At 44.8% G+C, this 17,324-nt stretch overlaps 1 protein-coding gene, 1 non-coding gene and 1 pseudogene across 2 annotated transcripts; 1 reads left to right on the top strand and 2 right to left on the bottom strand.

The window, feature by feature from the left end:
* Nucleotides 1-225: 225 nt before the first annotated feature.
* On the bottom strand, nt 226-3,561 carry RPL18A (ribosomal protein L18a). The gene is made up of 5 exons (XM_054578716.1): nt 3,474-3,561; nt 1,984-2,163; nt 1,281-1,410; nt 550-659; nt 226-384 (listed from the first exon to the last, which is right to left on the bottom strand). The coding sequence occupies exons 1-5, from the start codon at nt 3,489-3,491 to the stop codon at nt 292-294; spliced, it is 531 nt and encodes a 176-aa protein (XP_054434691.1). The 5' UTR covers nt 3,492-3,561; the 3' UTR covers nt 226-291.
* LOC129075030 (small nucleolar RNA SNORA68) lies at nt 761-892 on the bottom strand. Its single transcript, XR_008529601.1, has one exon. It is a non-coding gene; the product is annotated as a small nucleolar RNA SNORA68 (small nucleolar RNA).
* Nucleotides 3,562-14,538: 10,977 nt separating the features above from the next.
* Nucleotides 14,539-14,954, top strand: LOC129074837 (vesicle transport protein GOT1B-like; annotated as a pseudogene).
* Nucleotides 14,955-17,324: the final 2,370 nt, after the last annotated feature.

The following is a 17,324-nucleotide window of genomic DNA, read 5'->3' as shown; positions in this document are numbered from 1 at the left end:
TCTAGGACTCCACCCATGATAGCCCCTCACTGGGCAAAGCCCCAGGGAGATGAGCGGGCAGAACAGAGCTCGGGGATGAGACCCTCATCATTTCTGGGACCCCCCTTCTGGAGAGTTCACTGTGTGGGCCCCACTTGAGGAGGAAGACCCCTCCCAGAGCAGAGAACTCATAGTTTGGCTGCGCCCTTTTGAGTTCTGCAGGGCGTGCAAAACAAAACCAAGCAAGTCTGAGCACCCCGGTTTTCCCGAGGAGTTTATTTGGGTAGACAAGGGGACAGGGAGGCCCTGCATCTAGAAGAAGGTGTTGGGCCTCTTGGTGGTGAAGCGTGGCTTGTGCTGGCGACGAAGGACCCGGTGGGGCAGCGGGAACTTGATCTTGGAGTCCTACAATAGAGAGAGGCATGTGAGGGGGGTGGAAGCCTCTTAACCATGTCCTTTGAAAGGTCTGCTGAGGTGTGGACAACCCCCACCAGGTTCCTGCGTCAAACCCAAGGCTGGGGGCAGCCCGCCGCAGCCGAGCCTGCCCAGTAAGGGCCCCAGTGCACTCACGTGGAACTGCTTGACTGCCGGCCGGCGGCACTTGCTGGCTGCAATCTCCTCCACCTTCATGATCTGGATCGAGTGGGCGCGGGCACGGTGCCGGGCCCCCATGTCTCGGTCTGCAGGGAGCAGGAAGGGCAGGGTGAACATGCAGTAGGTCTCTGGGTGTTCCCCCAAACTTCCATTGGGTCTCTGCCTGGGGGCCCCATCTGGCCACCAAGAGTGTAGAACCTTTCAATTCACTTCAAGGGGCACAGCCACAGCCCCCAAAGGCGACAAGATCCGCTTGCTGTCAGCACCTCTGTTTAAACTGCTGCTACGACAAACAGCAATTCTTGGGTTTAGGTGCTTGGGCTTTGGCCCCCACACGTAGCCAGCCCTGGCACGTGGCCCACCCTTGGAGTGCCTTGGGCCACTGGCCACTACAGGGCCCAACACTGGACAGGAGCTGGACCCGGTTATGGGCGGGAGCTGCCTCTGCATCAGAGGTTGACCCCCAAAGGTCCATGTGCTGCCAGGTTCCAGAAAAAGGAATGCCTGGGACACCACCCCCACTCCAGCCCCTAAGCAAACACCTCCCCTGCATCTCATCACCACCCCTGGGACACCCGCCAATCACCCCCAAAAGCTTCTTGCATTTGTCCTGCCTCAGTCTGGGAAGAGGTGTCAGACTGAGCTGCAAATGCCTGTCAACGGTGACTCTAAAAGGGAGGACCCAGCCATGGGTCACAGCAGCTTACAGCACTGGGTGACGGCGCCTGCGGTGGTCAGGTCCCGGTACTCCCGGTACATGTTGTGGGTCCCACTCCGGGAGTCGTAGCGCAGCCAGATACCAAAGTTCTTCACCCGCAGCGGGGATTTTTCGAACACCTGGCAAGGAAAGGACTGGCTGAGGGGAGAGCAGTAAGCAGGTCTCCACCTGGCCCCTACCTTCACTGAGCCAAGACCTCTACCCTTGCTGCTCCAAGGGACCTTCAGACACCTCAGGGCAATCTACCATCCACAGAAATTTCCATGGCCTAAGTGGGGTATGGAGTAGTCTAGCTTACTTCCCCTATGGGGACCAGCATAGGTCCTGACTCTTCCCCAACACAACCCTCCAGGGACCAGCTGGGCTAAAACCAGCTGACGCACAGTGCAGCCTTACAGTGAGGAGTCCAGCACCCATTGTGGCAATGTGCCCAAGTGACAGCACCTTTCTCCTTCCACAGATGAGGCCCAGGGAAGGTGACGGCCTTAGCCAAGGTGTCCCAGCGTGCCAACCACGCCATCCCCAGGCCTTGGGCTTTCTCAGTAACAGCACTGAGACACAACCATCCCACCCTGACCTAGGATCCCGAACAGGACCAGGGCTCTGAAGTGTAGCGATTCTGTGGGGCCAAGGCTGCCCCGTGGAAGGTGTGGAACAACTCCAGGCCTCGCCCTGTCTTGGACACCCCATACCTGCCCACAGTAGACAATTTCCCCTGAAGATTTCTTCATCTTCTTCAACTGAGACACAAAGTACCAGAAGCGGGACTTGGCAACGACATGGTTAGGTGCAAAGATGCGCATGCGGTAGAGGGGCGGTGTGCGGCACTTGGGGGTGGGCAGGCAGCGCCCCACCACCTTGTACTCTCGCAGCTGAAACAGAATCAGGGGTGAGGTAGGATGAGCACCCAGCCAACTGCAGAGGTACCCTGCTCTTTCCTGGGCCTGGTGATGACCATCAGGGTATAGTGGTGGAAAGAGTCCCATCCCTGGGCTTCCCTATGGTATCCAGGTGATTATGGGTCATGCCACAGTCCAACGTTCCACTTAAAGTAAGGGCTGTGTGTCCTTCGCCCTGGCTCTGAAAAGCTGGGCAGAACTTTCAACCTCGCTGTCCCACCCTTTCTAATTACACTTCTTGAAAAGCAGACACCTGGACCTGAAGTCTCAGGCTCAAAAAAATCAGGCAGCCTCCTTTCTCCACAGCATCTCTGCAGCTCACAACATCTTGAGAAAGTTCTCTTTCACTCTGGGTCTCAGAGACAGTGACCAGCCTGGCATCTCATGGACCGCTGCAAGCAGTGCCAGGACAAGAATCCAGTGTCTTCTCCAGCCCTGGGCTCCCTGCACTGCCGCCATGCAACTTAGGCCTGCCTCAGTTTTCCTGGATACCCAAGGAGATTTGAGCTCCTAAACATAACTTCCCTGTTACACGGATGTGATGCCTGCTAAGTCCAAGCCCTGCAATACAGTAGAAAAAGAACCACCTACCTGAATGACTCGCCATCATTGTACTAAGGTTAACAACAGACAGACCCAAATGCCGCAAACTCGGCTCCTAATATCGCCTCTGAATCCAACACATCGGCCCCTCGGATCATCGGCCTTGCGGATCATCCTCTTTGAAAGGGATCGGTACGGTCCCTTCCCCAGCGCAGAAACTGTCTGCAGGCCTGTACATGATGCCTCTCACCCTGTTTTTCTGCAGGTCCTACTGCTCGATTTCTGTATCGTAAAGCTTTCTGATTCGCCCAACACCTGTCACAGCGTAAGGCTCGCACTCTCCTCGTCAATTCGAGTTTGTGAACTCCTACTTCTCACAGTCATACAGGTAAATGGAAACACTATCGCTTCTATCCACGTTCAATGTACAACTTAAATTCGGAAGCTCTAGGAGCTCCAGTAGCGCGAGCCTCCATACCGTGCAACGTGTCCCTTCCCCTGGAAAAGAGACCCGGCCTCCCCGACCCCGTGATTCCCAAGCTGGCCCGGATCAAGAACCCGCATCCCCACGCGGCGCCCAGAGTGGCCGCCATGTTGGCTGCACCTCCCGGAGCCCGCACGCGGCCGCGCGGATCCCACCCGGGAGCGCGCACCCCCAACGCGGCCTGTAACCGTTCTTGGGTCCCCCATTCTGCCCGCGACAGGTTCCAAAGCCCCTTCCCCTGCTCTGGTGACTTTACCGTGCCCGAAGCCTTCATATCCTCCTCTCCGCGTTCGCCACCACCTACGAAAGGAAGTGGCCGCCCTCGTTCAGCGGCTCACCAGGACTTCGTTGCCGGAAGTCCCGCCCTCTCGTAGCCGTGCATCCATTGGCTCTTAGCGCCGCGCTCAATTAGATCTGCTTCTTCATTGGTTCCAGATACACCAACCTTTTACAGTCTCCTCTTTGCAGCTTGACGCGAATAGCCCATCCTGTTCCGCCGCAGCCGTAAGGGAGCGTCGGCGTTGTCGGCACGCCGGGAGTGGTGGGCACTTGGAGAGGCGTCTGCGGGGGGTTGGAGCGTTACTCTTCACAGAGAGGTTTCTGTATAAATAAAACAGATCTTCGGTGGGCGCGATGTTTATTATACGATTGCGGCGCTTTTCTGGGAGATGTGTTGCGTAGGTCCCAAGCCACGGACTTGAGAGGTTTCGTCTGTAAAACAAGTAATACTCCTGGTTTCTTCCTAGAAATGTGACAATAATTAGATGCGATAACCCACATAAAAGCCAAACACAGAGCAATTAACAAGAGCTAACATTCATTAAGCTTTGGAATGCTGGTTGTTATTATGGGGATCAGGTTTGTATTTCATATAGTAGCAGAGATTCAAACCACATCTGCTTGCCTCCAGTACGGATCCTGGGTCATCGTGGGGGTGGAGACGGGTGGGGACGCTAGAACTGACCTAGGTGCAGCCATCATCTTGGAGGGGCTCGGGCAAAAAGAGGCTGTTCTGTAGGGGAGACCGAAGATGGAAAAGGAAAGAACCGCAAACAGCTCACGACTTAAGGCTGTGAAGAACAAGGCTGAGGAGAGAATAAATTGGAGGGTTTATTTTGGAGGAGCTTACAACTGAGCCCAGTTAGCCTTTCTCTTTTTTAAATTAAATAATAGCTTCATTGACATATAGTTCACATACCATACAATTCAGCCATTTAAATTGTACAATTCAATGGTTTTTACCAGGATTTTTCCACAGACACGTGTTCATATATTCAGTATCAATATATGCACAGTTGTGCAACCATCATCATAAAATTTGGAACATTTCCAGCATCCCCAAAAGAAATCTCTCACCGTTAGCAGTCATTTTCCATTCCCTCCCCTCCCTAGCTCTAGGCAACTAGAACTCTACTTTCTGCCTCTATGGACATGCCTATTCCAGACATTTTACATTATTGGAATCAGACAAAATGAGGCCTTTTGTGATTGGCTTCATTCACTTAACGTTTTCAAGGTTCATTCCCATTGTATCATGGCTCAGTACTTCAGTTCTCATTACTCCTGAATAATATTCCATTGTATGGCCAAACAATATCTTGTTTATCCATTCATCAATTGATGGACATTTGTGTGGTTTCCATTTTTCTGGCTATTCCAAATAATGAGATGACTTCTGCCTACAAATCTTAGTGTCAATGTATGTTTTCATTTCTCTTGGGTATATAGCTGTGGCGCTGGACGGCAGCTAGACTGTGTGCACCGCCACGGGGGAGCCCCGTTAGGGTCGCGGTGTCCTGGCCCGGACAGCAACCCCCACACCGGGGAAGGAGTGCGCCACAGGGAGGGCGGCGCTCCCTGAATCTGAGGGAAACCATCGGAGGCCGGCTGAGATGGGAGCAGGGCTCTGAATCTGCAGAGCCCATCCTGGGGTCGTCACGGATGAGGGGAATAAACACAAATAGTTGCAAACACGTCTCTGTTTGCCGGGAGAGCAGACGGGGGCACTTTCCTCTTAGTGGAGAAGGCTGTGGCACACCCCTCTAGTGTGGAAGGCCCCCTCGCCCTTTGTTCCAAGGCTTTTATTGAAAATCTTATAAGTGGGGCTAGGTAACAGGAAAACATACGTTATCTCATTACATTAGTATGTTAAGTTTCACAGAGAATAGATGATGCCTTTAAGAAGAAAAATGACTGGAATACACTGATTTACATGGCTCCGAGAGGAGACCAGTCTAAACAAAAGAGACTACAGATAAGGGCGAAGTAGACATAAAAGCCCCTAATGATATAGGGTAAGAGGTGTAAATAATGTAAATGTCCTTTACAGCATGAGCTGGCCAGAGTTCTGAGGGAAGAACAAAACACACTTCAAAGAATTTACTTTGAGGCCTGATTTCCCTGGGAACCACCAGATCTGATTTAGGGCTGATTCCTGCACTGTTTCAAGCCTGAGTCAGGTGTGGGGAGAAGGAACCACCAAGAGATAAGGAAACTGCTTTTCGGCTGCAATGAGGACTCTGGCCATGTCCAAGCCAAGCTAAGAGGTGCAGGCCTTTTTGCCCTTTCTCCGTGTCCCCCAATTTCTCCTCTGCTGCCAGTACCGACTGGGATCTGTCTTAGGTTGTCCCTCCCCCGAGGGGTCTTACCCGTCATTGATGCCCAGTCCTCCATGGCAAAGCAGAGAGGCAGAGGCCACGCCCCTGCCAGCAGCGGACAGGCTATGTCTCCTCAGGAGCCTGTTTCTCCAAGGCCTCCTGATTATTTCCAGCCTTGGGGCCCTCCAGCCTGTCAGCAGGGTTACAGTTCCTGAAACCAGGCAGGGCATTAACCAGCATATAGCTAGGAGTAGAATTGCTGCGCCATATGGTAATTCTATGTTTAACCTTTTGAGGAATTGCCAGACCATTTTCTAAAATGCCTGCCTCATTTTACATTCCCATCAGCAATCTATGAGGGTTCCAACTTCTCCACATCCTCATCAACATTTTTTATTATTTGTCTTTTTTCTTATAACCATACTAATGGGTGGAAAGTGGTATCTTCTTGTGGTTTTGATTTGCTTTCCTTTGATGACTAATGATGTTGGGCATTTTTCATGTGCTTATTGGCCATATGTATATCTTTTTAAGAAATTTTTCTCTCCCTCTCTTTCTGCCTCCATTCCCCTCTCTCTAAGAATAAATAAAATCTAAAAAAAAAATTTTTTTAAATGTATTGATCTGAGAGAAAAAGAGAAAAACATCAATTTGTTATTCAACTTATCTATTTATTTATTGGTTAATTCTTGAATGTGCCCTGACCAGGGATCAAACATGCAACTTTGGCATATTGGGAAGATACTCTAACCAACTGAACCTTGTACATCTTTTTTGGAGAAATGCCTATTCAAATTCCTTGCCTATTTTAAATGACATTTTTTAAAAATTACTGAGTTGTAAGAGTTCTTTGTATATTCTATAGATATATAATTACTTAGGTAATACATGATTTGCAAACATTTTTCATTTTGTGAGTTACTTTTCACTTTCTTTAAAAAAACTTTTAAAAAAAATTTCCCTCCTTTCACTTTCTTGGTTAGGTTTGAGGCACAAACATTAAAAAAAATTTTTTTTTTATCCTTACCTGAGGACATTTTTTTTTTCATTGTTTTTAGAGAGAGAGAAGCCCAGGTTGGTTGCCTCCCATACAAGTGCATAATGGGGATCATGCTCCTGGACTGGAGATTGAACCCGCAGCCCAGGCATGTGCCCTTCCGGTAATGGGAAGACACTGCAACCAGCTGAGCAGCACCGTCCAGGGCAAACATTATTAATTTTGATGAATTCCAATTTTCTCCTTGTGTTTAAAAAAAATTATTGGTTGATTTTAGAGAGAGAGAGGGAGAGGGGAAAGAGAGAGGCACACACACACATCGGTTGTTTTTTCACTTATTCATTCATTGGTTGCTTCTTGTCCAGGGATTGCTGCATCAGGACAACACTCTAATCCGACCAGGGCCTGCTTGCACTTTCATTGTCATATCTAAGAAGCTATTGCCTAATTCAAGGTTATGAAGTTTACTGATTTTCTTAAGAATTTTACATTTTTAGCTCTGATATTTGAGTATTTGATCTATTTTTAATTAATTTTGTATATGATATGAGACACGGGTCTAACTTCATTCTTTCACATGTGGATATACAGTTTCAACTATTTGATGAAAGATTGTATTCCCCCTTTGAATTGTGTTCTTGAAAAGAAATGTATTTATTTATGGGTTTGTTTGTTTGATTTTTAAGATTTTATTTATTTACTTTTGAGAGAAAGGGGAAGGGAGGAAGAGGGAGAGAAACATCAATGTGCCAAGGATGCATTGCTTGGTTGCCTCTCGCACGTCCCCAACTGGGGAACTTGGCCTGCAGCCCAGGCATGTGCCCTGACAGGGAGTCCAACTGGAGACCCTTTGGTTCACAGGCCTGCACTCAATCTGCTGAGCCTCACCAGCCAGGGCTATTTCTGGATTCTTAATTCTGTTCCACTGATCTGTATGTCTCGTCTTATGCCAGTACCACTCTGTCTTGATTGCTGCAGTTTCGCAGTCATTTTAGAACTGAAAAAGTGTGAATTCTCCAATTTTGATATTCTCTTTTAAGGTCAGCCCTTGGCTGGTATGGCTCAGTGGACTGAGCACCGGCCTGCAAACCAAAGGTCACCTGCTCGATTCCTGGTCAGGTCACAGGGCTGGGTTATAGGCCAGGTCTCCAGTTGGGGGCATGGAAGAGGCAACTGAGATGCTTCTCTCCTTCTCTTCCCTTCGCTCTAAAAATAAATAGAATCTTTTAAAAAAGATATATTTTAAAAAAGGGCTATTTTGGGTCCCTTGAATTTTCTTATAAATTTTAGGATCACCTTGTCAATTTCTGTAAAGCCACTGGGATTTTGGTAGGGACTGAATTGAATTTATAGATCAATTTGGGAAGGATTGTCATTTTCACAATGTGACATCTGCCATTTTACTTTTGTTTTTCTACATCTCACATCTTTTTTGTTATTTTTTCTATTCTTCCTTTACTGCTTTCTATTGCATGGAGCGGCTGTTCTCTAGGGTAACATTTTGATTCCTTTAATGATTTTTTTCAATATATTTTCTTCAGTTCTTTCCTTAGGGGTTCCTCCATGGCTGAACATATACATCTTAACTTAGAATCTACCTTAGATTTATGCTGCCTTAATTTTAATGACATATAGAATGTGACTCCCATATAGCTTATTTCCTTCTCCCCTTTTGTTGCAATTATTGTTATTATTGTGCTGTTATTTTTCTACATACTACGTCTACATATGTTATAAACCCCAACAATTATAAACCATTGTTATAATTATTACTACACACAATTGTATGTCTGTTGAAGAAACAGAAAATGGAAGAGGGCAAGTACATATTTATAGAGTTTTTTATGTTAATTTCCCCTTTCAGATTTCCAGTTCTTTTCATTAGTTTTTGTGGATTAGAGTTACTACCTGATATCATTTCCTTATTCCAATATAGCTTTGCTCCCTCCGCCTCCTTTGTGCTGTTATTGTCAAATATACATGTTACAAGCCCAACAATATAATAATATGTATTTCTATACAACTGCTTTTTGACAAAAAAGGAAGCAGTGCATTTATGAACTCTTTTTTAATTACAGAGTTACTTTTACCTGTGGTTTTCCCTGGCCCCTGCCCTGTCACTAACGCCAGGAGAGAGGCCAACCAAACGGCACTGCCGGGAGGGGCCACTAGGTGGAAGCAGAGCCCTTGCCTGTCTCTGCCCCGCCTAGGCCGGTAGCCCCGACCCTTTTGCCGGGCAGCCACAGGTTAAAATCCCACTGATAGTTTTGTGGAGTATCGATGCTCTGGCCCTCAGTCTCCCCACCTGTAAGAGGAGGCTAATGATAGTTCCCAGAAGGTAGGATCGTTGTGAGATTTATTTATTAATTTTAAATATTTATTTGTTTTTAAAATATTTTATTTATTTATTTTGAGAGAGAGAGGGAGTGAGAAAGAAAGGGAGAGAAACATCAATATGTGGTTGCCCCTCGTGCGCCTCCCACCAGGGACCTGGCGTGCAATCCAAGCATGTGCCCTGACTGGAGACTGAACCGGCGATCCTTTGGTTCACTGGCCGGCTCTCAATCCGCTGAGCGACAGCAGCTGGGGCTATTTATTTATTTATTTATTTATTTATTTGAGAGAGGGGAAAGGAGGGAGAAAGAGAGGGAGAGCAACATCCATTGCTTTCCTCTCTTATGTGCCCTGACTGGGGACCGAGGCCACAACTCAGGCATGTGCCCTGACCAGGAATCGAACTGGCCACCCTTCACTTTTTGAGAAACTGTCCCACCGACCCCAAGCAACTGAGCCACACTGTTCAGGGCTGTTATGAGATTTAAATGGCCTCTAATCATTAGGACTGGGGAGGCAGGAGTCCTGCCCCTGACGGTTGTGCCCCTCCCTTTGTGTGCAAACTTAGGGCTCTGGGCCTCAGTTTCCCCAGACTATGGAGCAAATGGCTGGTGGAAAGGGGTCCTGAAAAATTCAGGGCATGGGCCTGGAGCACAAATCAAGTGCCCCAGGGGAGGGCAGGCGAGGGGCCAAAGGAGGGGAAGAGGAGGAAGTGGGGAGGACGGGCCCCGTCCCTGAGGCCTGGCTCTCCTTCTCCAAGGTCTGGGTCAGGGCGACCAGCCCCGCAGCTGGAAAGGCTGGAGGGGTGTGTGTGTTCTGCCTAAACTTTGCTTAACAAGGTTTTTTTTCTTTTTCTTTTTTTTAACATTTTGGCTCCCGGTTGGGCCCCTGACCCACCACCGCGCTCCAGCGCACCCTCCCCTCTGTCCTGCCCCGCCTCCAGCCATGCAGGGATCCAAGCAGGGCACGCGGGTCCGGGCCTTGGACCACAAGCCAAGCCCCCCTGTTCCGCTCACCCCCTTTTCTGTCTTGGCTACTGGCACCTCTATCCTTCCAGGGCTCACCTGGCTGGAGTTCTGCTCTAGTCCCTTTGTCCCCACAATGCCTCCAGGCCACCCACTCCCCTGTGCCCTAGTTGCCACCCCACCCAGACCCTGGCCTCCTTTCCCCAATTGTCCCTGCTTCCCACCCTCCCGAATGAATTCAGTTGTTCATTGATTTATTCATTCATTCAATAGCTACTGCGTGCCAGGCTCTAGGGACACAGCCCTGAGCGGGACAACCAAAAACTCCAGCCCTGGGGGAGCTAACATACGAGTTGGGTAAATGAACAAAAACAAGATAAGTAAGAAAAATATGTGTCTGGGCAGAGTGATATGTGCTGGAGAGAAAAATAAAGTGAAGGAGTCGGGACCCTCTGGGCTCCAGATGGTGTCTCCCCCACCCCAGCCAGGGGCCAGGCCCCTTTCTCCTCTGCTCAGCCTAATGAGGGAGGTCCTAGGGCTCTATCCGAAGGGGGAGCAAAGCAAGCTGGAGCCTCTTTCTTCCTGTCACTTCACCTTCTTGCCTCATTTTCCCCCTCTGTAAATGGGGATTACAGCACACAGACCTCTGAGATTGTTTCAGAGGATAAAATGAATTGCTATGTATAAGAAGCTGTGGTTGCCCTGACCTGCATGGCTGAGGTGTTGTCCTAGAAAGCGAAAAGGTCATCAGTTCAATTCCTGGTCAGGGCACATGCCTGGGTTGTGGGTCCAGCCCTATGAGAGGCAACCGATCAATGTTTCTCTTTCTCTCTCCCTTCCTCTCCCTCTTAAAAAAAAAAAAAGAAAGAAAAAAGTAAATCTTTAAAAAAAAATCAAGAAGCTGTGGAGGCTGTTTGGTGTACTGCTGATTGATGTATGTTTGCTGTTGTCATTAACAATACGATTGTTTGGGACCCTGACTGGTGTGGCTCAGTGGATTGAGTGCCAGCCTGCGAACCAAAGGGTTGCTGGTTTGATTCTCAGTGAGGGCACATGCCTGGGTTGCGGGCCAGGTCCCCGGTTGGGGGTGTGTGAGAGACAATCGATCGATATACCTCACACATTGCTGTTTCTCCTCTTCTCTTTCTCCCCCCCCTCCCCTCTCTCCAAAAGTAAATGAATAAAACCTTTAAAATTTTTTAGATTTATTTTTCAATTACAGTTGACATATTATATTAGTTTCAGATGTACAATATAGTGATTAGGCATTGATGTAACTTAGGAAGTGATCACTCTGATAAGTCTAGTATCCGTCTGACACTATAAATAGTTGCCACAATATTACTGGCCATAGTCCCTATGCTGTATTTTACATCCCTGTGACTGTTTTTTTTTTAACTGGCTATTGGTACTTCTTAATCCTTTCATTTTTTCACCCAGCCTCCAACCCCTTCCCACTTGGCAAACATTAATTTGTTCTCTGTATTTTTCTGTATTCTATGAGTTTTTTTCTGTTTTGTTTGTTCATTTACTGCTTTTTAGATTCCACACATAAGAAATGGTGCATACTTTAAATGCACATTTTACACCGTTTTGACGCTGGTGTCAATCTATGAAACCATGACTATGATCAAGATTAATTTGCATGTTCCAGAATTTTATATATAAGCTTTGTGCTTGCTCCGGTCACTCAGCATGATGATTCTGAGAGTGCTCCGCGTCGGTGTGCCTGTCAATAGTCCATTCCCTTTTATTGTCGAGCCTATTCCACTGTATGGCTGGACCACAGGTGCTCATCTATTCACCTGCTGAATATTTGGGTTGTTTTCAGTTCAGAACTATTACAAATAAAGCTACTACAAACATCCACTTACAAGTCGTTGGATGGACACCTACTGTGATTTCTCTAAATACCCATGAGTGGAATGGCTGGGTCGTAGGGTAATTCTGTGTTTGACTTTAAGAAACTGCAAAACTATTCTCCACAGTGACAGCACCATTTTGCATTCCCACCAGCAGCACATCACCAACGCATGCTATTGCCTGTCTTTCTAATTGTGCCCAATCTAGCGTGTGTGAGCTAGAATCTCACAGTGGTTCGGATTTGCATTTCCCTAGTGGCTAATTGAGGGAGGCTGGCTCTGCGTCCCACAGAGCCGCTTCCGACCGTCATGGATGGGGAAATAAACAAAGTTGTTTCAGGCATTTCTTGGTTGCTGGGGAAAGGGGGTGGCACTTCCTTCTAGTGGAGAAGACTCCAAGCCCCTGTGCTCAATGGCTTTTATTGAAAGGGTTAGCAATGGGGGTTAGGTAGTAGGAATGTACAGGTGATCTCATTACATCAGTATGTTGATGTTCACAGAGAATAGGTGATGTCTGAGGAAGACGTATGGCAGGAACACACCAATTTGCATGGGTCTGAGATGAGTAAACATAAGAGCACCAAATGCTCTTATTTTAGGGTCAGGGTCTATAATAATATAAATTTCCTTCCCAGCTTGAGCCAGTTACCATAGCTTTGAGGGAAAAACAAAGCATGCTTCAGGGAATTTACTTTTAGGCCTGATGTCCCGCTGGGAACCATCCGATCCAGTTTTGGGTTGTACCTGCCTCTGGTATTGTTTCAAGCCTGAGTCAGGCAGGCAGAGCAGAGCAGCCAAGAGAGGAGGAGACTGCTTTCAGACAGAATGAGGACTCCGGCCATAACAAAGCCAAGGTGTGAGGGTCTTTTGCCCCTTTTTTGTGTCCCCCAAGTCTTTCCCTGATGGCTCCTATGCAACTGTGCCTGTCTTAGGTTGCCCCTGCCATCAAGGGGTCTTACCTGTCATTGACTAACCAGCTATCCTCCGGGGCCAACCAGGGTGATGTGAGGGAGGCAGGGACTGTGCCCCTGCCAGGGGGACAGGTTTTGTCTCCTCAGTGGCCTATTTTCCCAAAGCCTCCTTGCTCAGCTCCAGCCTTGGGGCCCTATCGCCTATTGGTAGGCTACAGTTCTGGAAACCAGGCAGGACGGTTCCCAACAGCTAATGACGTTGAGCATCTTTTCATGTCCTTGTTGGCCATTCATATATCCTCTTTGTTGAAGGATCTGTTCAAATCTTTTGTCTATTTTCTTATTGAATTTCTTGTGTTTTATCATTGAGTTGTAAGAGTCGTTTATATATTCTGAATATATGTGTTTTGTTTATTTAATACAGGCTTTGCAAATATTTTCTCCCGATCTGTCTTGCCTTTTTGTTTTCTCAGTGGTGTTTCTTGAAGAACAAAATGATGAAGTGTAATTATTAACTTTTTCTAACTAAGAAAACTTTGTCTACTCCAACTTTGTAAAGATTTGCTGTTTTGTTTTTTTCCGGAAGTCTTAGAGTTTTAGGTTTTACATTCAGGTCTGTGATCCATTTTGAGTTAATTTTGGGTATGGTGTTAGAGGAGGGTTAATGTTAGTTGTTTTTTGTATGATGGCCGGTTGTTCCAACACCATTTGCTGAAAAGACTTTCCTTTCCTCCATTTAATTGCCTTAGTATCTGCATCAGAAATCAACTAGCTAATATGCCAACATTGCAGGTTCGATCTCTTGTCAGGGCACATACAAGAATCAACAACTGAATGTATAAATAAGTGGAACAACAGATCGATGTTTTTTTTTTCCCTCTCTCCCTTCTTGTCTCTCTCTAAAATCAATTTAAAAAGTCAACTCACTATATTTACCTGGGTCTATTATTCTCTATTCTGTTTTATATGTCTATCTTTTCACCAATACCAAACTGTTTTAATTACTGTAGTTCTATAATAGGCCTAGAAACAAGGTAGAATAAGTCCTCCGACTTTTATATTCTTTTAAGAATCACTTTGGTTATCCTATATCCTTTGCAATTCTATATAAATTTTAAAGTTGGTGCCAGTTTCTTTCAAAAATCCTGCTGAATTTAGATTGGGATTTCATTGATCATAGATCAGTTTGGGGAGAACTGACATCTTAAGAGTGAGTTTTCCAGTCCATGAACATGGTATATCTTTTAATTTATCCAGGTCTTCATGAATTTATCTCAGCAATATCTGTAGTTCTTAGTGTAGAGGTCTTAGGCTTATTTTGTTGGATTTATCCTTAGATCTTTTATCTTTTTTGCTGCTGCTGAAAATGAAATTTTTAAAATATTTTCATTTTTCAATTGTTTACTGCTAGTATACAGGATGGGGCAAAAGAAGGTTTACAGTTGTGAGTATGTGAAACACAGAGTTTGTTCTTGTATTGTTATTTATTAATTATTGTATTATTTTCCATATGAACAACTGTAAACCTACTTTTGCCCTTTTGCCCCTCCCTGTATAAGAACATACAGTATATAAGAATGCAATAAGACTCCTGGTTTTGCTTCGCACCCTGGGTTCCTCAAGGTGTTGTGGTAACTGTCCTCCACACTGTAGCCATGACCTCCTTAACAGACACCCAGAAAACTGGAATGGGATTAACAGGATTTGGAGTGTTTTTCCTGTTTTTTGGAATGAGTCTCTATTTTGATAAAGCACTACTGGCTATTGGAAATGTTTTATTTGTGGCTGCCATGGCTTTTGTAATTGATTTAGAAAGAAAATTCAGATTGTTCCTCCAAAAACATAAAATGAAAGCCACAGGATTTTTTCTGGGTGGTGTATTTGGAGTCCTTATTGGTTGGCCTTTGCTAGGCCTGATCTTCGAAATTTATGGGTCCTTTCTCTTGTTCAGGGGCTTCTTTCCTGCGGTCATTGGCTTCAGTAGAAGAGTGCCAGTCCTTGGATCTCTCTTGAATTTACCCAGAATCAGATCATTGTACATAAAGTTGGAGAAAGCTACAATATGGTATAACAACCGTGAATTGAAGACTCATTTAAAATATTGTATTATTTATAAAATCCTTTGAAGAATATTCAGCACAAAATTAAATTACATGAAATAGCTCGTAATGTTCTTTGCAGGAGTTTAAAATATATATCCGCAAAGTACTGACAGCAGTTAAGAAAGAAGCAATGAGAACAGGCTTCTTAATCAGGTGATCTAAGAAGTCAGCAAGAAAACTGAAGGAGATGAAATCTGTTATCATGCTTATTGAAACTCTTTCCACAATGTGTGAAACACAACCATCCTTAGAGAGCTATGGTGCCTCTTTTCTTTTTTTAAGATTTTATTTATTTATTTTAGAGAGACAGGAAGGGAGGGAGAAGGAGATGGAGAGAAACATCAGTGTGTGAGAGATACACTGGTTGCCTCTCACACACACTCCCAACCCAGGACCTGGCCCAAAATCCAGGCATGTGCCCTGACCGGAAGCCAAACTGGTGAATTTTTGGTCCACAGGCTGGTGCTAAATCCACTGAGCCACACCAACCAGGGCCTTTTCTTTTTGTTTCAAAGGTTCAGAAACTCTCACCCATAGGCATTTGCTTTTTGGAAATGTCCACTGCAATTGAAAAAATATTTCCAGTGGTACTGGGTCCCCGAAACTGATGCATGAGTTAGATTGGATTATGTTATTTTAATATATTAAACCAAGGAAAACCCAGTTTTGATGTATGAATCACTTTTTTGGGTAAACACATAGTGAAAGTAAAAGTCTTGTGATTTTCCTGAATCTTAATATTTTAAAGCCAGCTGAAAATCTGAAGTAGATATTCTCTGTTGGAATATGCAAAGATCATTCTTTACTGGCTTTTAGTTTCTAAATTATGGCTGACTAAGCACATCTTTGGTCAGCAGCACGCTCTGGAAAGACTCTTCTTAGTAGTCTGAGGCTTCATCTGTATTTTTAATTACATGTAGGCACTTAACAAAAAACATTCTTGACCATGAAGTAGTCTGTTACATGGCTTGTCTTATTCAATAGTCTTTTATTTAAGATAAAATTGATGCAAGCTGAATGGATTTTCCATATCATGATGTATTTTTTTCTTCTATTTATAAAAAAATTCAGCAGTGGTTTATTATGTTTTTTGCAAACTAAAATAACTAATTATTGGTATGTTTAAGATGTAACATGTTAAAAAGTTAAACTTACAGCTATTTTTAAAGGACTATTTATGTAAGCTGAGTTTTCCCTTTTTTCAGTTTTTTCATAGCATAAAAATCAATACGTATGCTTCATATGGTCACTTTTCATCTTGAGTCATGGAGAAAATATCTGAGTTCACATGCTGAGGTTATAGTTTCTTAAAAATATGACACTAAAAAAATGTCCTTTTCTATTGTTGCTGCTTGGCAGGCAGTAAGAAACTGGTTGTTTCTTCCAGAGTTTTCCACAGTGGCAGCTTTTGTTGTAGAAATAGGAACACATTTCAACAGCCATAGGACTATTTGTTTTACCACTAAATGATTGTACTGTTTACTTTTTTTTAATAGTTGCAAAGCTTTTTAACACATAACATCATAATTGAAACTTGTGGTTTTTATGTACAAACATAACTACAAAATGTATTCCAGTCTATGTTACTTTTAGTTAAATTTCTTGATGCACAGAGAACTCCCAACCTTGCTTGTTTAAAGAAGGAAAGACTTGGTATATAATCTAATGATTCAGCCTTGTGGATTACTGTCTTTTTGGTACGGATTTATGATTTAAGAAATAATCTGTGAAAAATATGTGCTATTGACAAAATGAGACTCCTACCTCAACAGTTCATGGAATAATAAGAGACCTAGTATTATGTCTAATGTTCTTCAAAAAAATAATATCCTCACTTGGAGAGTGTCAAATATATACATATTTTTGGGATTGACTTGTACAAGTTGCCCTGTAGGACTTGTTACATGTATTTTTGACTGATCCATATTATTTACAAAGGCTAGATAATTCTACCTTTTTAGAGCAAGAACAGTATGTGTTAATGTAAGGAACGTCTGTTATTATTTAACTCCTTTGTGGACATGAATTTCTATCAAATATTCTTTGCACCATAATAGATCTCTTTTTTCAACAATCTTATTTTAGAAAGCATCCTCAGATGGAAGTGTGTAAGGGTTTTGCTCATCTCCCCATCCTTAGTAAGGCTGAGAGGCTGGAGCAGTTTTGGGGTTGAAATGAGCACATGGTTAATCTCAAGTGTGAGTTTGGGACTGCCTGGCTGCTTTGTATGTTACTTATGCAGAACCATTGAGGAGGCTCTATTCCGAAACATACTAATCCTCCACTATTTCAGTTTTCCTAAAACGTGTTTTTTCTTCCTTTCTGAAATTAACCTTCTA

Source organism: Pteronotus mesoamericanus, unplaced genomic scaffold, assembly GCF_021234165.1.
Source record: "Pteronotus mesoamericanus isolate MK-2021 breed Mesoamerican mustached bat unplaced genomic scaffold, CSHL_Meso_final contig_502, whole genome shotgun sequence".
In the NCBI taxonomy this organism is placed as follows: Eukaryota; Metazoa; Chordata; class Mammalia; order Chiroptera; family Mormoopidae; genus Pteronotus; species Pteronotus mesoamericanus.
Note: the sequence above shows the minus strand (reverse complement) of the source record. Positions and strands in the feature narration are given on the sequence as shown.

Bases quoted from the DNA above. Each gene is read 5' to 3' on its own strand.
- RPL18A (XM_054578716.1), bottom strand. The intron at 1,411-1,983 runs GTATGGGGTGTC...TTTCCTTGCCAG, and splicing joins AAATTGTCTACTGTGGGCAG to GTGTTCGAAAAATCCCCGCT. The intron at 660-1,280 runs GTAAGCTGCTGT...TGCTCCCTGCAG, and splicing joins AGGCGCCGTCACCCAGTGCT to ACCGAGACATGGGGGCCCGG.